General features: G+C 33.8%; 3 protein-coding genes across 3 annotated transcripts in view; 2 read left to right on the top strand and 1 right to left on the bottom strand.

The window, feature by feature from the left end:
- Positions 1-16,772, bottom strand: part of LOC126886474 (zinc finger protein 260-like) — a 66,582-nt gene extending 49,810 nt beyond the window's left edge. Inside the window, exons 1-2 of the mRNA XM_050653430.1 lie at positions 16,613-16,772; positions 16,299-16,558 (exon numbers count right to left, since the gene is read on the bottom strand). Coding sequence (XP_050509387.1) covers positions 16,299-16,530 — 232 coding nt within the window. The 5' untranslated portion in view covers positions 16,531-16,558; positions 16,613-16,772. The remainder of the gene's footprint in view (positions 1-16,298; positions 16,559-16,612) is intronic.
- Positions 1-23,178, top strand: part of LOC126886473 (uncharacterized protein K02A2.6-like) — a 373,574-nt gene that overhangs the window by 136,569 nt on the left and 213,827 nt on the right. The window lies entirely within an intron of this gene.
- Positions 1-23,178, top strand: part of LOC126886470 (uncharacterized protein K02A2.6-like) — a 372,383-nt gene that overhangs the window by 137,813 nt on the left and 211,392 nt on the right. The gene's annotated exons all lie outside the window — the stretch shown is intronic.

Raw genomic sequence — 23,178 nt, 5'->3', positions numbered from 1 at the left:
CAAATGGAATAATCAATATATCAAATAATAAAAATAAAAATAGTCAAATAAATCAATTTAAATATCAAATAATAATCAGAAATAATAAAAAAATATATCAGAAAATGTTTTTATAACAACTGTCCGATTAGCGAAATGTGCGTGTTTCAGACGTGTATATAAGAACAATAGTGAAAATAAAGGAATGACGATTAACAGAATAAACGTCAAATAGTTAAAAGATAATCAGAAAAATATTTAGTGGTTGTATTTAGTATTAAAAAAAATGTTCTTATAATAACTGCCCGATGAGCGAAAAGTGCGTGTTTCCGGCGTTTTATAACAACAATAAATAAATAAAAATTGACGATTTACAGTATAAACGTCAAATAATGAGAATAAATATGTAGTTTTCTTTATTGATTTTCAGTATAATCAATATTGGAATATCGAACAGTATTCAATAATAATAATAAAAAATATAATAATAATATACGAGATGATTCAATATTAGACTTACACCAAATCCAAAAACATCTAGTCGTCTTGTTCTCGACAGCGTCTCTACCAGGGGCTTCACCAGGTGTTCCTAATCCGTAGATATCTGCAAAGTGATGACGGCTCTGCCTTTTGGATGGTTCGTTTCTGAATCAAAGGATTGGAATCCACCGTTGTTAGTTAGGCCTTTCCGTGTTCTAACAACGTTTCCAGATCCTACTGACTGCGCCAATTTTTATATCACTTAAAACTTTTTAGACTTTTTAAAAAATATTTTATTTTGAAAAATAGAAAAATTAAAGTTACATGTACTAAATCTAAATTATTACGAACAAATATTAAACACCGGCAAATGGTTTTATATGATTTACAAAATGCTGAGGTTGTGGGAAAGCCTGGACGTAGTAGTTCTCGCTGACATTGGCATTGAAACTGGATGCGTCGATTCAGATGGCTGACACCTGATATATCCTGATGGGAAATAAGTAGGTACTTCATTATTAAGGTTAGTTGGTAAAGACGGATATAACATATATATATATATATATATATATATATATATATATATATATATATATATATATATATTCACAGTATAATAATCACAGTAATATGTATTACCAAATTCAGGATACAAACGATGGCACAAAACTTTGCTAAATTGCTTGCGGTTACAAGTACAAGAGTGAATGAATGTCCTTAAGGTCTACATTACAAAATAACACTTGTGTGCGACGCTATGATATAGCTCCCTACACAGGTCGATAATAAAGATTTTAACAATCACGGCAAGTCACCGCTCGTGGTGTCTACAATATTTCTACCATTCGATATGGGATGGCGCAAACATGGCCCCCACGTTGATATGTCGTACATTTTTCAGAAAAATAAAAAAATAAACAAATCGTACTTAACAATGTGCGCATATCAATAAAATACAAAAACTTGCGCAAAATTGTCACATTAGCCAAAAGTTAGAAAAAATTAAATTGGATTTATACCAATGAATAAGAATCAAAATTAACATTAAATTGTCCTTAAAATTACAATCAGAGACGCTTGTAAGTCTTAGTCCTTTATGAGTGACTCATTTGAAAACACTTTACACCTTGTTATCGAAAAGAGGCAAAACACTTAACTTCACCACAGTCTTTTGAATAAGGTGCCACTGGAGTCCTTGACGGTGGCAGCACGAATTATGCCGTCCTTTCCACGATGGACAGCGTTAATACGGCCTAGATGCCATAATCGGGATGGTACGTTGTCTTCATGGATCAAGACTAAATCATCGAAGGCCACAGGTTGGCCTTTGGACGTTCGCCATTTAGGACGAACTTGTAGTTGAGTCAGGTAATGTCTGCTCCAGGTTGTCCATAATTCATGTTGCAGCCTTTGAACTCGACGCCAACGAATGGTGATAGATTCCTTTGGCTCATTATAGCTTGTACAAGGTACTGACCTTAACTCAGTGAATGCAATAAAATGACCCGGGGTCAAATATTGTAGGTCATTAGGATCAGAGGAGAGGGAGCACGAAGGTCGGGAGTTTAGGATAGCTTCAGCATCTATTAATATATTTGTCAATTCCATAAATGTCAAATTTAATAACATTAGCGGATATAGGTCACCTTTTTACAACAGCAATGTAATGACGTCAGCTTACCGGCAAGAGCGTTCAACAGATTCGGCTATCGAATGGACCATGTTCAGGCAGTGAACTGTCAAATAATGATTCCTTCGAACAGGCTTCGCCGGTGGATGAGGATGGATGCACTGGGAGGGTGTAATATTACCAAATTCAGGATACAAACACAATTTATTTGATGGTACAAAACTTTGCTACATTGCTTGCGGTTACAAGTACAAGAGTGAATGAATGTCCTTAAGGTCTACATTACAAAATCACGCTTGCGCGCAACGCTACCATATAGATCCCTACACAGGTCGATAATAAAGATTTTAATAATCACGGCAAGTCACCGCTCGTGGTGTCTACAATATTTCTACCCTTCGATTTGGGATGGCGCAAACAGGTTGTCTTTTTAAAGATAGATCACATGCTATGATTTTTTTGTGGCGGATATTCTTAAGTTGGGGTTGATTTCATGTAATCGAATGAACTATCTCTTAGTAAAATCGTCCCAGGAACGCAACTCATCAATATTGGCAATATCATTTTAAAGTCTTCTACTTTAAAATGTATAATACATGTCTGAATTGCCGATATAAATGAGTCAGATTAAATAAATTATTAGAAGAATTTTTTACTAAGCAACAACATTTTTAATTTAGTAATATTTTGTATTTTGACAACGACACCCGATTTGGGCGTCGAAACGTTAATAAAATAATTTTTTAGTAAAATTGTGGCTTATTTCCCATTTAAAATAGTTAATTGAGTGTCTGAGAAAGAGAAGGGGTTATGCCACAAAATTTCTTTTTTGAGTAATTAAAGGTTTTATTAGACTGAACATACACTGACGCTCGAACTGTCAGATTTTCAATTGTATTTTAGACAAACAAGGGGATATGCCACACTTACAAGGAATTCATATTATTGTTCCTTGATGGCAGCACTATGCAGAACGACAAAAAAACCAAAATCTCAAGTTGTGTGGCATAGCCCCTTCTCTTACTCAGGCACTCAATTATGATAATAAATAATTATAAGTATCAATTTATCCGCTGTGTGCAAGTACTTGGAGGGTTACGAAAAACGATCGTGCGCGAGTAGCGCAGAAATCTTGTAACTTTCTTAAATAATTCATATTGTCAATTGAAATTGTCATATTGACATATTTCATACCTACTGTCATTGAAGAAAATGGGATTTCGCAAATTCTGTGTTATAAATTGTAAAAATACAACAAAAAATTGTCAATTTACGTTCTATTCGTTTCCTTCTTTCGTAACTTCTAAGCACAAATTAATACAAAGAGAAAAGTGGATTTCTATCATAAAAAAGCAGAAGTAAGTAACTTTATGTACTTTATGCACTTTAGCTTAAAATAATCCTAGTTAAAGTGTACTTAAGGTTGTCATTACGACATCGGGCATTAATGTTGCTCCACAATACCAACAAATAACCAACAACTGGTCAAGAAATAGATCATTTATTTATGAACTTCTTCCAAACTGTGTATTCACCTAATAACAATAACCCTTACGTACCTATCCATCCATTAAACAGCAACGTTAGTACAAATATTTGTCTTTCGAAGATTACCACGACCGATATTTTTAATGGCATATGTGAACTGCCCAATAAGCTAACTGCTGGCCCAGATAGTGCCTAATTATTTATTAAAAAAGTGTGTATGTACCCTTGTAATGCCGCTTGTTATATTGTTTAACAGATCTTTGGAAACCTGTATGTTTCCTTCTTCATGAAAAGAAAGTTGTTATCAATCTGATATATTATCTCAAATGGAAAACCGTAAACAGGTAGATGTTACATACACAGATTTTTCCAAGGCATTTGATCGTGTTGATCACCAAATACTTTTGGACAAATTAATTAACACATTGGCTGCCACCATAAGAGTGTTAGGTACGTTGACCAGGTGCCAAAGTGAAAAATGCTTACAAAACAATATTTATTCATACAAATGGTTAATAATACAATGTAAGTTTACATTCTTACAAATTTTTTTGAAAAAAATAGCAAGATCACGGGTGATCCTAATGGCACTGCACTAACATATTACACACGTATGTGCCACTAGTATCACCGGTGATCGTGAACAACTTAATGCTTTTTAGTGAAACATGTCACACAGTAAAATTTTTCACAAACATTACAAAATGTAGAAACAAGTTTGGGTTTCTTTTGAGCTTCTTTGCTGCCTTTTGTTGCAACTGTTTCAGTGTAACATTGGTTACAACGTTTTCTCTTCTTCCTATTGTTTGTAGTTTTGGCGTCAACTGTAACAAGCATATGCTTTACAGTAGTAATAGGCTCAGGCATCGGACTGTAATTGACTAAACTTAGGATTAGCATTTCCCGAAATGAGATAACTTGTTGTTTTGGTGTGTTGAAGGAATTATATATTATCAAACTATTGATGACAGCCGTATTCAATAAAACTTCAATTGCAGCTTTATGGTACCAGCGAACACTTTTTCTCAGAGGTGAGAAATAGCTTGCGAGTTGATCTGAGACATCAACACCATCTTTTCCTTTGTTGTAGTCTATAATTGCTTCAGGTTTAATTATAGCTACACCATCTTTCTTATGTTTACCTGTCTCTTTCATGTCGATTCCATGTCTGGTCGTCAAGAAGAGGACATCACGTTTATCGTGCCATTTGCCTATTACAATGCCATCACGATGTTCCTTTCCAATTATCTCTCCTTTTTTTAATTTTGCGGAAAGTATATCTTCTGGAATATATTTTCTATTTTTACGTAGTGTCCCTAATAAGTGACTATTAGCATCTAATAATTGTTTTGCTAAAGGCACAGACGTATAGTAATTATCTGTTATTAAAACTCTTCCTTTTTGTAGATAGTCGTTTGCTAAATCTAGTACAATTTTTCCCGATAAATCCTGCCCTCTATTAGCCATTTTTCCGGTATACATAATCATTTTTAGAGTATAACCTGCAGGATTACATAATTTAAACAGTTTCAAGCCATAGCGGTGACGCTTTGAAGGTATATATTGTTTGAAAAGTAGTCTTCCTCGAAAGGGAAGTATTGTATAATATAATTTATGAACAACTAGTATATATAATCATACTTTCATCAACAACTAGTATTGAGCCAGGATTACATTGTTGGGCAAAACGTAATTGTGTCATTTCAAATAATTTTCTAATTTTATGGCAACGATCGTTTGGTAAAGCAGCCGTGTTATCAGCACAATGCAAGAGTCTCAAAAGAAGCTGAAATCTGTTTCTAGTCATTACAGAAGAAATAAAAGTAAAATTATACTTGACAACTCCCATATACATAACACAACCCAAAAATTTTAAAATTTCTTCTTTATTGGTAGGTTTCCATGCATGAATTCTGGATGATCTGCTATAACGTTGTGCATTTTTTACTTGCGCAGCATTTCTGTTAGTCTCCTCTACAATAAGTTGTAAAATTTCATCATCGATCAGTTTCCTGTATACATGAAAAGGAGTTAGTTCGGTTCTATTTTGAGGATACCTATCATCATAGACATATGATTCATTACCAGGAAACTGTATATCGAGACGTAAATGAGTACAGTCAACTTCGTACCATTCATCGTCATTATTTTGCTGGTCGTTAGATTTTACCGATTGTCGTGCATTTTCATCTAATAAGCTTGAATCACTGTTAAGGCCGCGTCCCACCATCAAATAATTTGATCAAACTTGACAGTTAGTGACACAAAGTGACAGTTAGTGACGTCACATCCTGAGTGTTCATTGTGGATAATAATGAAAAATTTTAATTTTAAATAAAGTACAAACAAGTTAGACAACTCAATACAAAAAATTTGATCAAACTAGACTGATAGTGAGAGCACAGATTTTTAGAATTTCAAAAAAACTGCAATTGTGACGTCACTTTGACGTACTTCCTCAAGTACGTCAAGTTTGCTCAAACTGTTTGATCAAATTATTTGATGGTGAGACGCGGCCTTTAAGGCCCCGTCTCACCATCAAATAATTTGATCAAACTTGACAGTTAGTGACACAAAGTGACAGTTAGTGACGTCACATCCTGAGTGTTCATTGTGGATAATAATGAAAAATTTTAATTTTAAATAAAGTACAAACAAGTTAGACAACTCAATACAAAAAATTTGATCAAACTAGACTGATAGTGAGAGCACAGATTTTTAGAATTTCAAAAAAACTGCAATTGTGACGTCACTTTGACGTACTTCCTCACGTACGTCAAGTTTGCTCAAACTGTTTGATCAAATTATTTGATGGTGAGACGCGGCCTTTAGATTCATCTTCTATATCAGATTCTTCTTCGTCACTCGGGTTGTACTCTGAACCGGATAACACACATTCATCAGAATCCTCATCTAACAATTTGAGCAACTCCGCCTCTGTCAACTTTTTATTTTTATTTGGCAGACGCTGCATTTTACTTGTACTTGGTAAATTATCCATGATCTGAAAGACAAATTCCAATTAAAAACAGTAACTTTACTATCACCATTTTTCATTAATTAAATGTAAGCAAAAACATTTGAGGTTATGTAAAATAAATACTGTAATATTTTGTTTATCCTTACAAATATTGAAGCAACAAGATTTTAAAACGAATAAACTACATATACTTACTTCATATAATTTCAAATTCACCAAAAAAACTGCTAATTCCGTAGAAAAACTTGATAATGAATGCCACTAATCGTTTCTACAACGCCTTATTATCAACTGTCGTTACAAGCTATTTACGACATTATCGCGCCTAACAAAATAACATAAGCTAGCTATGGGTTCCTAGTGTGCCACAGTAAAACTAGTTAAACGTCCTCACAGTGCCGACCGTTATAATAATTCTGAAAGTTAAATACGCACAAGTAACACCGGTGATCCTAATGGCACAATTGTAATCTGTTAGTTAGGATCGCCGGTGATCCTTGTGGCAGCCAATGTGTTAATGCATGCTTTCATGACATGTTTGTTGAATGGATTAAAAACTCTACATATGGTAGAAGTTAAAGAGTCAAGATAGGTTGTCATCTGTCTGACAGTATTTCAGTAACATCTGAAGTTCCTGAAGGCGGCCACACTTCTCCACTTCTTTTTAATATTTTTGTTAACGACATCACTTCCTGTTTCGTAAATAGTAAATGTCTAATGTTGGCAAATGACTTGACATTTTGGAAAGTTATAGATATCCTAAAAGACCAAGCTCTGTTGCAAGATGACTTAGACAGATTACAAAATTGGTGCAATCAGAACAAACTTCACTTGACTATAAAAAATGTTGTTTTATAAGTTTTTCTCGTAAAGTCAATAGAATCGAAACAAACTATACTATTAACAATATGCCATTGAATTACGTTTCTTCTATTCGGGATTTGGGTGTTATTTTCGATGAGAAGCTTACTTTCTGTGACCACATAAACACTATTTCAATAAAGGCATATAAACTTCTTGGCTTTGTTACTAGGAATTGCAAGTATTTCCCCATTAATTCAACAAAGTTAGTATATTTTTGTTTAGTTAGATCTATTTTAGAATACTGCTCAGTTGTTTGGTCACCCTATTTTTAGAATAATATTGATACATTGGAAAGAGTCCAGCATAAATTTTTGAGATATTGTGCTTACCATGTTCACACTACAATTAGAAATCATGATTATTCCTCTATTGAACAACAATTATTTTTACCCCCACTTAAGATCCGTCGTAATATATCAGGTGCTATATTTATATATAAGATCATACACGGATTTATTGATTGTCCAAACCTGTTGAATCACATTAACTTTATTGTTCCTGGCCAAGCTGTACGTTACCACAATGTTTTCAACATTCCTTTCCACAGAACAACATATGGAATTCACAACCCACTGGATAGATACATGGGGCTATTAAATGAATTTGATTAGGATATTTTCAATTTAACTTTAACTCGGTTCAAAAGATCTCTTGCTTTGTGATATAATATATGTATGGTATTGTTGAATTTTGTTCTTATTATATTTCGTATGTTTTTAGTATGTAGTGAACTTTTTAAATGTAACGTTTTGTTATTGATTTTTTACTAGAGGTAATTTATGTTTTGAAACCTAACAAATATTGTATTGTAATTTAACTGTTAATAGGGTTATCCCGTGTTTTAAATAAATAAATAAATATATATGACATGCAATTATTAAAGTAAATTTAATTAATTGTATTTTACTTGTAATAAATACTGCACTGCATAATATCTTTATACATATGCCTTTTAGGTACAATGATGGACAACTCTGAAAGAAAGGAGCTTATTATTCTAACTGGGAAATAAGCCACAATTTAACTTAAAAAACGATTTTATTGACGTTTGGACTTCCACCTCGGACAGAATGATATAATATGATGTAATATCTTCAGAACAATTTTAAGAAAGGAGCTATTAACCAACTGGAGGTTTCCAAAAATGGTAGAGCTTTATACATATAAGTACCTTTATACATCCATAGAAAAAGTACAGTGTACAACACATGAGAAAATGACATATTTCTCCCTCCCTTGATTTGCGGCCCTCGCCTCGTGCCAACAAACTTCTGCGCTCGTGAGAAATATGTCTTTTTTTCTCACTTGTACAATATACTATTTTCTATGGATGCTATACAATGTGCAACTTCTCTCACTACTTACATACATTCAAAACGAATAATTCCTCATGCAGTGAGAAAAGTCAGCCATTGCACTGAGAAATATTTTTCTCACAGGTTCTCCCACGGTTTTCCATATATATCGCTGTTTCCATGGTAACATGCACAATACAAACACAATTAATCATGTCAAAAAAGTGTGTTGAAGCAAAACTTATCAGGAATAATCTTTCAAAACTGTTCAAAAATAACTGTTAATTGAAATTTTAAATAAATAACGTATATGAATTTTAAGAATATTAAATACCTACATCTGTATGTATTGTATTTCAATTTATGCATATAATATACCTAAGCACCTAAATTATTTAATTTTGAAACTTGAACTCTTAACAAAACCGCATTCACAGAAAAAGTACAGTGTACAACACATGAGAAAATGACATATTTCTCCCTCGTTTGATTTGCGGCCCTCGCCTCGTGCCAACAAACTTCTGCGCTCGTGAGAAATATGTCTTTTTTATCACTTGTTGTACCATATACTACTTTCGCTATGAATCTTATTCACTATTTTTAAAATGACTTTACTTAATTGGCTGTTGGATAAGAGCTTGTTTGCCCCATGTATAATTATCATAGATACTTATTATTAATAATAAAACAAGTATGTATTATCTTCGGCTGGTATGCAATGTTTTAACAAACCTTTGTTTCAACAAAATATTTTTTACACCATAAACAGCATATTCAATCTCGATAAATAATTCATTAAAAATTTAAAATCTACATTAAGTACAAATTGAAAAAAACATTTTCAGTGTCGTAGCAACTTCACTTTACATAGGGGCGAGGGGCGTTATTAAATTCAATTTTCATCTTAATAATACACTCGCCGGCAGAGAAAACGGGCACCCCAAAAAATGGGTCATTTTTAATGTCTTGTATTTCCTAAACCTGATGTCCGATTTAAGTAACTTTTTTAATATGCTATAGCCTTATTCTTTATCAATATCGTTGTAATAATATTGTTGCTAGACAGGTACATTGTCATTGTATACAGGGTGTACGAATCAAACTGTGTTTTTTTCTCAAATTTTGGAACACCCTGTGGAATGTTCTAGCTTTAATAAAATACTGAAATTATAACCAAACTATAGCCTCAGGTTTTCTTAACATTCTGTTTTTTGATTCATTCGCTTATGTTGGATAATAAAAAAGTTAAGCACTTTAACAACTACCCCTGTACATTGGGGATTGGGAACATAATATCTGACTGGCATGTGTCGGATGCGTTATCCTTATCGGATCATGCATACATATGCTTTGAGATAAACTCAGTCAAACCGGAACCAAGGTTCTATAGAGACCTTAAGGTGACCGATTGGGAATCCTTTAAGAGGGATCTTGGAACAAGGGTACGATATTATCCTAAAAGGCCAAAAAACAATGTTGAGGTTGAGATGGCAGTAGACTGGTTGCAGCATGCGATAGTCGTCTCATATGAGGAAAACTGCCCGTTAAAAGAAAGTCACCCTCCCAGGCAAGTAACTTGGTGGAATAAGGAGCTGTCTGATCTCAAAAGAGAAACAAGACGGCTCTTCAATAGGGCGAAGAAATCAGGTGATTGGGAAGCATATAAGGCTAAACTGAAAACCTATAATAAGAAAATCCAATCCGCTACGGAAAGATCCTGGAGAGAATTCTGTGAAAACATTGAAAGTGTACCTGAAAGCGCCAGGGTTAACAGAATCCTCAAAAGAGATAACATTAACAAACCCAAGTCAATGAAATTGCCCAATGGGAAGTATACGGACACAGAGAAGGAGGCTGTAGAGCATCTTTTAAGTGTTCACTTTCCAGGGTCGACGCAATTGACTGCTAATAACAATCATCAAGCAAACAATAGCCCAACCAAAAGGGACTGGCTGACCTCTGACGAGATCTTTGGTTCTCACAAGGTCAGATGGGCTATTGAAACTTTTGAACCTTATAAAACTGCGGGACCGGATGGTATATTTCCTAAGCTTCTCCAGGAGGGTCTGGAAATAATCATGGGTCCCCTGATCACAATATTTAGAGCTAGCCATGCTCTGGGATACATTCCCAAAGCTTGGAGAAGGGCAAGGGTGGCGTTTATTCCCAAACCAGGAAAAACAGATTACACCTTAGCAAAATCCTACAGGCCTATAAGTCTGACCTCATTCATGTTAAAAACCATGGAAAAAATCTTGAACGAACACATCAAGAAAAACAATTTAAATGAAAATCCACTGCACCAACGGCAATGGGCGTATCAGGCAGGGAAATCAGGTGAAGCCGCCCTGCACAATCTAGTGTCGGAACTCGAAAGGAGTCTGCATCAGAAAGAAGTCGCCCTTGCTGCATTTTTAGATATAGAAGGTGCATTTGATAATACCTCAATCGAGTCTATACAAAGCGCACTGGTGAGGAAGAAAATCAACAACACAACATGCAAGTGGATTATTCAGATGCTTCAGAGCAGAATAATATCCACAGATACGCATGAAGATACCATAAATCTGAGGGCAACTAAAGGATGCCCTCAAGGCAGTGTATTGTCACCGTCATTATGGAACATAGTTGTCGATGATCTGATTCATGGGCTAAGCGCCCAAGGAATCTGGGTCCAGGGTTTCGCAGATGATATCGTGATAGTAACTTGGGGAAAATTTCCCAGCACTGTTGCGTATCAGATGCGATATGCCCTTCACTACATAGAGAACTGGTGTCTGAAAGAGAACCTCTCCGTGAACCCTTCTAAAACTAAACTGGTAGCCTTTACAAATAAGAGGAAGCTTACTGGACTGAGTGAGCTGAAATTATTTGGAGAGGTACTGGAAAGAACCAATGAGGTTAAGTATCTAGGGGTAACCCTGGATTCGAAACTCAATTGGAATACTCATATTACCAATATAACCAATAGGGCTAAGCGACTCTTCTGGAACTGCAGAAGAGTTGTAGGTAAAACCTGGGGATTGAAACCAAAGGTGATATGTTGGTTGTACACATCAGTGATACGACCGACAGTTACTTATGGGTCAGTACTCTGGTGGAGAAAGACGGCTTTGCAATCTTGTGTGACCACTCTCACCACCCTACAAAGACAAGCGCTTCTAAATATAACAGGAGCCTTGAATAGTACAGGAACAGCTTCATTAGAGGCTATCACAGGTCTCCCTCCGCTGGAATTGTATATTTCGGCGGTAGCCTTTATGACCATCCTGAGGCTCAAAGCAAACAATACTTGGAGGCCAAATTATGTGTTGAATAGCCACACAAACATTACTGGGACTATACTTGAGGAATACATCTTTATGATGAACTTAGATATGATGACACCAGAACTAATCTTCACTGAGAAGATTAACACAATTATACCATCTAGAGAACAAAAAGTCCCAAACATTAATGGAGACTTAATATGGTTCACTGATGGATCTAAAACTGCCCATGGTACTGGATCAGGAGTCTTTGGGCAAACATGTAACTATAATAAATCTTACAGCCTAGGTCAACATACAACGGTGTTCCAGGCTGAAGTTTTTGCTTTGGTGGCCTGCATTGATGAAATAATTGATGAGGACCCTAAAGCTAAGAGAATCAACATTTACACAGATAGCCAATCGGCTATTCTGGCTGTAAAGAACCCTCTCACCAAATCAAAACTGGTGAGAAACTGCAAAGATCTCCTCAATAACCTGGCAAAAGACAACAAAGTGTCTTTAATATGGGTGCCAGGTCATGAAGGGGTGCATGGGAACGAACGAGCAGATATGTTAGCGAAACAAGGCTCGAGAAAAACTTTTGAAGGCCCAGAACCTTTCTGTGGCATCACTAAAGATGCTATGAAAAACGAGGTTCAGAAATGGCTGATAAAGAATCATCAAAATAAATGGAGAACCACTCAAGGGCAAATCCAGACTAAAAAAATAATCAAGAATATTGATAAAAAACTCTCGAACAGTTTGATGAACCTCAATAAACGAGAGATCAAAACGGTCACTGAAATGGTGACTGGACATTGTCGTTTAAGAAATCACCTATTGGGACCGTGCAAGTTCGGCAAAGCGACCCCTATTTCTTCGCTCTGTACTTTTATTCGCACTTTTAATTATATTGGCCAATTATATTAGTCCTGGTTACTGGATAATTGTCAAGGCCATAGTCCAAAAAAATAGTAAGAAGAAAAAATAAGATTCAGGTTATGTTATGAAAACGTGAACAATTGTATGTAGTAAATAAAATTAGTTATTAAAATGCAGTACTGCACTCAAAATACAATTAATTAAATTTACCTTTATATAATAATTGCATATCATATCAATATTGTGGAGCAATATATAATTTTTCTGCTTCAATGACAGAAGGTATGAAATATACGTCAATTTGACAATTTCAATTGACAATATGAATTATTTAAGATAGTTGCAATATTTCTCCGCGACTCGCGCACGGTCGTTTCTCGTTTCCCTTCCAAGTACTTGCACGCCGCGAATACAAACCAGGTAAGGTGAATGAACCATGGTGCAGAAAGTGCGAAATGGAAGAAGAAACTGCCATACACATACTATGCTATTGCAGTGTGCTAGGTGATGTAAGGCAGAACTTCACTGGTCAAATGAGGTTTGAACCAGAAGAGATCTTAAAACTACCAATAAGAAAACTGTTGGCCTTCGTTGAGGCCACAGGACTTATTAAAGTTTAAGGAGATGAACAGGGTTTGGTACAAAGGTCTTATGACCAAGTGCCAGAGACTAACGAGTCTCGCCTGAGTTAAGAAGAAGAAGAAGAACTACCCCTGTTTTTCGTTAATACAGGGTGTTTTTAAATAAGTACGGCAAACTTTAAGGGGTAATTCTGCATGATAAAATAATGACAGTTTGCTTTATAAACGTATGCCCGCAAATGCTTCGTTTCCGAGATAGGGGGTGTTGAAATTGTTCTTACAAACTGACGATTTATTTATTTCTCTAAAACGGTTTGTGATATGCAAATGAAATTTGGTAGATTTTAAGAGGTAGTTATTGCGCATTTTTTGGCGTACAATTAAGAATTTTATATTCACCATTGGTGTGCATATGGGTATAAATATTTTAGATATATCCCGTATGCACGCCAATGGTGAATATAAAATTCTCAATTGTATGCCAAAAAATGCGCAATAACTAGCTCTTAAAATCTACCAAATTTCATTTGTATATCACAAACTGTTTTAGAGCAATAAATAAATCGTCAGTTTGTAAGAACAATTTCAACACCCCCTATCTCAGACACGAAGTATTTGCGGGCATGTTTATAAAGCAAACTGTCATTATTTTATCATGCAGAATTACCCCTTAAAGCTTGCCGTACTTATTGAAAAACACCCTGTATTGACGAAAAACAGGGGTAGTTGTTAAAGTGCCTAACTTTTTTATTATCCAACATAAGCGAATGAATAAAAAAACAGAATGTTAAGAAAATCTGTGGCTATAGTTGGGTTTTAATTTTAGTATTTTATAAAAGCTAGAACATTCCACAGGGTGTTCCAAAGTTTGAGAAAAAAACACAGTTTGATTCGTAACCCTGTATACAATGACAATGTACCTGTCTAGCAACAATATTATTACAGCGATATTGATAAAGAATAAGGCTATAACATATAAAAAAAAAATACTTAAATCGGACATCTGGTTTAGGAAATACAAGACATTAAAAATGGCCCATTTTTTGGGGTGGTAAGTATTATTATGGTTTATATTACAATCCAAAGCCATTAAAACAATGTTTTTGCATATAAAAGGATTTATTGACAATAATCCTGAATACTAAGGTTGTAAAAAAAATGGAATTCTAAGAATAAAGAAAAAACACAATTCACTTCAAACTGCTTCAAATGCACCAACACTTTGTATAAAAACAAAATACTGACAATTCAACAAAATTCAATTCTTAACGGTACTGACTGTAAGTCTGTGCTCACGACGAGGCGCCGACCCTCGCTCCCTGGTATCCCTCGTACTGCTCGTAACATATTATCGATCGCCAGATGCATTATTTTAAATTCGAGCGTTCACCAAACTGAATAGCAGGATACTAAGCTCTAGGCTTGGATACAATGCGATGGTCTCAGTAGTGAACAAACCGTAAGGTTTTAAATAATAATAAATATCATTTTACAATGACTTAACACCGACTGGGCAAAAAAAAGGTATTTCGGTACCACTATTTGGGTATTTATATGTTTCTATACAAATACCAGCTTCACAAGTGCTTAAAAAATTTAAAGATTAAAATTTAATGGTCACTTGTGTCCCAGTTAAGCATGTACAAAATTGCCAGTAAGCCAAGCTTGTGTTAGAGCACATACATTAACACATTCCGTGCGGATGGCATACATGTGAGACACATGATGCCTTCACCAATGTGCTGACGGCGCGCATGGTATGCTATTGAATATATACTTTTTAAATAAACATTTTTTGTCAGTCATGAGCAGGCCCGTCGAGAGGGGAGTACAGCTGGTACATTTTACCGGGCACAGCGTCAACCAGAGCAAAGACCAAATTTTTCCCGTTTTTTTGCTCCTCACTTTATGTGCATAATGCATTTTGTTAATATTCAGCTATATTTAATATTACCTTTACCTCTATTTTGAAATATAGGGCCTATTATTGAGGCGACTGATAATTTTGAGCCCGACGCAATATTTCAGTGTGAAATATTTAATATTGTTACAGATTGTATCATAAGCAACTTAACCAGAGGATTTAATGCGGCAATTGAAATTCATTCGCTATTTACTATTTTATGGAAATTCTGAAATGAACATAACGCCAATATTAAGAAAATAAAATAAGACAAGAAAAGAGATAAGAAATAAAAAAATAATCAAAAAATAAAGCGTTTTATAAAGAAGACGATATAGTCTTCAGAGTCTCTATGGGAGACGATAGAGATATACAAGGAAAATATTTGTGAATCTCAACTTTTTCCAATAGATTTACTTAATAAAATTAAACATCCCAAATTGGAATCATTATTTCCTGACGTCGTTATAGCGTCAAGAATATTTTGCACATTATCGGTGGTAGTTGCAAAAGGAAAAGATCCTTTTGTTTTCTTTCTCGCATAAAAAATACTATGAGATCTACAATGAAACAGGATCGGGTAACTGGACTAGCAACTTTGTGCATTGAGAATGATTTGGTAAAATCCTGCGATTTTCTGAAAATTATAGACATCTTTGCCAATCAAAACCCTCGAAAAGTTGGTACCAATATTGTAAATATTTTCACTACATATTATAAAACTATAACAAAATTAAATAAAAGTTATATTTGACATGTTTCTTACTATTTATTATTGTCCGATAATTTTATATCTATTAAAATTAAACCATTTTTCTCGCTATTCAATTTTTGCCGGGGGTCCGCTTTTCACTTCTTACCGGGGCCCGCTCATCCCTCTCGGCGGCACTGGTCATGAGTATAAGTCTTAGGATCAGACACCCACACGCAATGTGTTAAGGGGTTAATCAATGTTATTTACTTACTTTCTTTACTTGTTGTTTCCTTTTCGTCAAATAGAGTACACTTATGTTCATTTTGTTCTACTTTGGTGCTTACAGGAAATTCGTTTAAATAATCAAAGGTCTCGTATGAACTTTCTCTTTTCGGTTCTTCCTTGATTTCAATTTTGAAGCCATCCAAAGGATCAACCCATGTCTCATTATCTATTTCAAGAATTTTACAAGTTTGTTCACTAGTTTCTTGTTTTATATCCATGTTATTAAATAGTCTCCATGAACAGCACCTTAAAATTAAGTTGAAATTAGAAAAAAATTATTATGCATGTTTTTGTACTCACCTTATAATGCTCAAAAATTACGGGATCTGGTACTGGACTTCAATCAACTTCAAATTTAATAATTTCAATCAACAAATACACATAACCGACCATAGAAAAAAGTGTTGTGTGATTTGGTAGAATGCGATCTTAGCCTTCAAAAAATATGTCACGTATTTCTTCTTCTTCTTCCTTTTTTTTGGGTTTCGATTTTTTTTTTTTTAATCATTATGTCACGTATTTCAGCATCTGGAAAATTGGAAGGATACTACAAATCTGGCCTCCACATAAGTGGTCTGTAGTCTGTAGCTTCGACATGATAGGTGTGAAATTTTAAACGTTCTTGCTGTTGATTGGATAGGAAGGGTAGCGTTATCTAGCCTCCACGCTAGGTACACCATAGCCTCCATACGGTACTTCCAATATTTAATATTATTTTATTCAAGTGGACAATAAAGGTAAAACACATACAACTTTTGTTTCTTAATTATTTATTTATACAATAATGTGACATTTTACATAGAAATATGAGTATTTAATTTCGATTAAATATATGTTTACTTGTTGAATTTATCGGCTGCACACAACAGCTGATCGGCCATTATACCCAACAACAAAACGCGAAATAAAATATGTATTTTAAAACTGTTGGATAAACAGTACCTACAATCAGAAAAACTTACCTTTAAAAAGGTACTCGATTATAAAATAACAAAAATATCAAAAAACACGACTGAATATCAGCTTTTTATGGTGACACAAACTAAACACAAACACCAAACCAAACACATCACATAACCGACCATATAAAATAAGTGAACGACAACGAACGAACGAACACGAACACAGATTACAGATTCACAGATAGCGCAGGATTTGTCAAAAGTCATGTTCCACCAATCACAATGCCGACATCAGCGCCTCTGACTAAACGGAAGGAAAATAAATACAGACACGGTTAAACGTTAAACACAGCCTGGCCATGAGCCGATGGGTAGAGGGGATTTGACAGCTTTCTCCAGCGCTGTTAGTGGCAGTTTTGTGCATTTATCTGATAAATTTAAATGGCGCGCCATGGGTAGAGGAGAGGGGATTTGACGGTTTTCGCCACAGCTGTTAGTGCAACGTTGCCACATTTAGTAGATTTCTACTTTTTTGGTAGATTTTTGATATTTTTTAAAAAATTCTAGTAGGCAATATTTTTTAGTAGATTTTTGGTATATTTCAACATTTTCTTATGACTAAAATAAAATTTGCTTTTTAATAGTATTTACCCCATTTCTAAATTAATTTTTAGACATTTTGTTACAATTTCCCAATGTCATTACCGAAAATAAGATTCAGGGGTGGGATTCTGTGTACAATCGCTAACACCGCCGACCGCTTTCTATCAATGTCAATATATTTGAATTTTTAGTTTTAATTCAAATATTTTCTTGTTTTACAAGTGTCACTTCAGCATCAACTAGCAAAACTAGAAAATAATTCAATTAAAGCTAAAAATTCAAATATTTTCACGACAATTGACATCGATAGAAAGCGAAGTGTAGATATCTACAGTGCACGGAATCTAGCCCCAGGACGTAGATGATGAATATTAAACAGAAATGAAACTGGATTCTGGTGTAACAAACTTGCAGATTTCAAGTAGCAGTGCAATCAGTACCTATTTCAGGTGTTATTGAAGAGTTCTGGTATTCGGTGGTCGGTGAGCCTGTTAGAAGCTAACGATGGAAAACTAAAATATCTAAGGCCCGGTCTTTTCACCTCCGAATAAAAGTTATTCGGAGGTTATTTGACAGATTTACATGTAATCTGCCGGATAAACTTCCTAATAAATATTTATTCGGAGGTGAAAAGACCGGGCCTAATTATAATATATGTAACTTTGCAAAACAACAAATGTTGTGTTTGCGTGTTTCTAATGTAAAATGCGAAATAATTGTTTGAAGAATGTGATCCAGATATGCAGATGTTAAAATCAGTGGATGACAAAATATTATATATAAATATTAAATATGAAACTGATAAAAATTAATTATAGTTGGTCATTTTGTTCCCCAGTTAAAATATAAAAAAGTTTGGTTTTTGTTTACAAACAGTCATATTAATTTCTAGTTAAACTCCCTCTGTGGCTCAGTAGTAAGAGCGCCTACTTTTGGATCGAAAGGTCCGAATGGTCGTGAGTTTGAATTTCACCAGGGTAGAGAATTTTTCGTTTATTATAAATTAATAAATGAAAATAGTTTCTATCCTTGGGGGATCGGTACCCACCGGAGGGACCGCAGACGTTCGGATACAATTAGCGTCTCTGCAAAGACAATGACATCGACTTTCCAAAGTAACAAGACACTTACTCAACACACACACTACACATAAAGTCTACTTTACACTACATGATTTATCACGTGATTTATCATATGATTTTGCCCATGACGAGCCGCATGACAATGCTTATGATAAAACACAATGCTTATGGCAAAATCATATGACAAATCACACAGTGTAAACATGTAAATTTTACTCCATGACCAAATCATATGACAAATCACATGATAAATCATGTAATGTAAAGTCGACTTAACACTAGCTACCTAATTGGTAAAATCCACTGTACCATCACCATGCCAATGCCCATTAGTTGTCGAGGCATTAGCTACATAAAAAAAATTTCTAGTTAGTCAGCTGTTATTTTTATTATAAAAAGTCATAAATTATATACAAATATATTAATAAAGTTTTATAGTATATTTTAGTTTTTGATAAGTAGATTTTAGTAAGCTAAACTTACAGTAGATTTTCTAAATAAAATGTGGCAACGCTGTGTTAGTGGCAGTTGGCAGTTTTGTTTTGTGCATTTGATAAACTTCACAAACTGAAATGGCGGGAAATATGGATTTTTCAAAAAAGAAAACAAGATATTGCAGCTGTTGTATTGATTCATGTAAAAATATTGAATATAACAGTACTGGATGCAGTTATTATATTCGGAAACATTGCGTACATGTCCTGTATCAACTAAATCCTTTCCTTTTTTGGTGTTGCTGATTGAAATTGGATATCATGGGAAATAAGACTGAATCCAGTATAATGTTTAATATCCATTTTGATAGAATTCAAACAAATTACAATTCATACAAATTGCAAATTTTAATAATCAAAGCAGTAAGCACACAAAAATAAACAGAGGTAACCTTTAAAATGTTAAATAATTCATATAAACTTATTCTTTTTCTCAATGGTCTCTTGCGTAAGCAGTCATCCAGTCTCACGAACTTATATATTAAATATTAAAATTATAATGAATAAAATAAAAAAACATAATTAATTTTACTATTAATTCTGTGTATTCGTTTAGTAATCAGGTAACAATAATATTTCAGTTCATAATTTGTGTCTTTCTAGATAAGTATCTATTTTTCTCGTTTTGTATATTTCACATACATAAATTTTATCAGAAAAGTATAAGTTTCAAACCGCGAGATAGCGCTACCGTCGAAACTCACAGCAATAACTATAGTATTTTTACTACAAAAGCGATATTACGTAGGTCAAAATTTTTGACGTAAGAGAACTGTCAAAACATTAGAATGTGACTTTTCGTTATTGCCATGGCATGTTTATAATAAACATGGCAATAATGAAAAGTCACATTCTCATGTTTTGACAGTTCTCTTACGTCAAAAATTTGACCTACGTAATATCGCTTTTGTAGTAAAAATACTATATGTACGTATCCATACCAGTGAAAACTTTACTACATATAATTTGCCGTGTAAAAAAAGAAAAAGTAGAGATAGCCGTAAAATATTTGCGCCTGTGCTCTTAAATATTTTTTTTACATATAAACAAAGTGAAATCAAGCAATAAAATGTTTAACAACAAAAAAAGTCAATAATATGTAATAACAATATACGCTATCCGCTGGGAGCGTTAACTTTGACACATGGTCACGTGGTACACTGTGGATGTTTGTGGGACGATCTTGTCTTATGTGTATTCCTTATGGGTGATTTGCAAAAACAAGAGATTATTTAAAATATTACTATTAATTTTGTACAATTGTATCAATACATCACAAGAAATTCGCTATAAATACTATATATGGTAGAAAATGTCTGATATAATACATAAATATAATTTCGATATACAAACTTAGGAAGAGATTTTTAGGTTAACAGCCGAAATGTGAGGTTACGGCTGTCAAGAAGGACTTCGTAAATGTAAACAAAAGTTGCAAAGCCAGAATTTGCCCAATCTCAAAGCCTTTTTAATTCCTATAAAGTTGAAATGTTGCTTCCTCTGCTTAAGTATACTGTTTTTAACATAATACCACCATAATTCTGTCTTAAATTTGTATGAAATATAGTTTTTTAGTGATATTCACCAAGCAAAGTTTACAAACTTTTGTGAACCATTCTATTTTGTATAATAAAAATGGTAATGTGCTTTGCCCCGGATTGTACACAATATTGTGAAAGAGGGATATGTAGATTCTTTGTTGTTCCCAGGATCTGGTTGAAAAGAAGACATTGATTTCATTACTAAGGTAAGAAAATATAGTGAAGAGAATGAACTGAATTTATCGTTGTATAATTGATTCACAGACTGAAAGATAGGGAACCATCTGTCTATTCTTTGTTGGTTTGCTCTTGCCACTTTGGGAATTCTGACCAACAAAATGGCACAGCAATTTTTGAGCACAACAAAGCCAAAGGTTTTTTGACAGACACTCAACCTTTACTTACTTAAAAGAGTAAAGTAAATAATTTTACTTGTGTTGAAATATCTGCTACTTTTTAGAATCTATTTTCAAGGACCCACTCTGCATAAATATAGAATATAGAGGTCCTCTCAGTTCGCCATGTTGATTTTCATTTTTAGTATTATAATATATTTGTTGGTCCATTTAGATTTACCTTGTCCGCCTGGTATATAAATTTTCAATTTTGTATACCTAAATTTCAAAATTTATTTCCATTATCTCAAATATACTAAATTTACAATCAAGATGCAGTAAAAATAAACAAACCAAGACAAGTTAAATGCTACTAGGAGCACTTCCGAATCATAATTTACAATGTATATACATTTTAAATCCCAAATCATTATTTCTTAAGTTTATACATTGTAAATTATGATTCGGGAGTGCTCCTAGTGTAGCATTTAATGTGTCTTGGTTTGTCTATTTCTACTACATCTTGATTGTAAATTTAGTATATTATTTATTGAGAAAATACTATTTTAGCTTGCCATTTTCATTATAAATTATTTCCAGTAAAACAGTCATTCTCTTTAGATATTTTATTTCAAAACAAATTATTTATAAAGTGCTTAATTTTTTGTAATTTTGTCTTAATAGAAATACCTACTTCTCTATCTGCTAATATTGACCTTCAGGTAATTTCTTTTGCTCGTATAAATATGAGCCGGTCTCATTCAGGTTCATTTGTATAGATTCTGTCAAGTGAAACCTAAACAAATCTAGTTGGTTTTCTGATTATATTGCTTAATTTTCTGTTCACATTTTTATGAATTGACTAACACATTTGCTAATTTGCATAATATATTTGTTTGATAATTTGATTCATCCAATTAGGTAAAGAAAATATTTGTGGGGTATTTATTTTCTGTTAATGCTAATTCATTGATATATCAGCAGTTATGTTAAATAATAATTTCTCAAGTTTCATTTATCGGTTTAAAAATTTGTTAAATTTATAGAAATATTCGCGATTCAATTCATTTAACAGAAAATTGTATTTTCTGATTAAGGGGTGTTTCAATTAAAACATTTTAGAAAAATAGGAAATGGTTGAATGCTCGAATATATGAATTTTAAAAGTCAAAAGGCAGATATCGAGCACTGAATTTATTAAATCTTGCCCAAGTATACTTTCGCTATCTAGAGCTAGAGCATCGTCAGGGGCATTTCGTCAATAAAAAGAAGGTATCCTCGAATGTCATTTAATTAAAATAAATAATTTGGTGGCAAACTTAAATTAACATCTAACTAAACACTGAAAAGGGACAAAACAGATAAATTAAAGTGCCAGTAGGTTCTACATTCTTGCAATATTCTGCCTCCATATTGCAAGAATGTAGAGCCTACTGGCACTTTAATTTATCTGTTTTGTTCAGTGTTTAGTTAGATGTTAATTTAAGTTTGCCACCAAATTATTTATTTTAATTAAATGACATTCGAGGATACCTTCTTTTTATTGACGAAATGCCCCTGAGGATGCTCTAGATAGCGAAAGTATACTTGGGCAATATTTAATAAATTCAGTGCTCAATATCTGCCTTTTGACTTTTAAAATTCATAAAACATTTTAGTTATAACTTTTAGTTCAAAAGTAACCTGTAAATTTTTCTGTACTGCTGACAGGGAATATTAAGGTTTTGTTGGCTTGGGTGGTAGGGGCCCTTCATAAATTTATGCTGCGGTTGTCTACATCTTAATTTCTCTTCTAGGCACCCAGGAGAAGGGCATGGCCCTAACCCTCAAATATGAGTATTATAGAAAATTAACAGTTACCCAGGCAACCATCCAATGAGAATCGTAGGAAAATTAACAGTTCCACAGA

Source organism: Diabrotica virgifera, chromosome 6 (genome assembly GCF_917563875.1).
Source record: "Diabrotica virgifera virgifera chromosome 6, PGI_DIABVI_V3a".
In the NCBI taxonomy this organism is placed as follows: domain Eukaryota; kingdom Metazoa; phylum Arthropoda; class Insecta; order Coleoptera; family Chrysomelidae; genus Diabrotica; species Diabrotica virgifera.
Note: the sequence above shows the minus strand (reverse complement) of the source record. Positions and strands in the feature narration are given on the sequence as shown.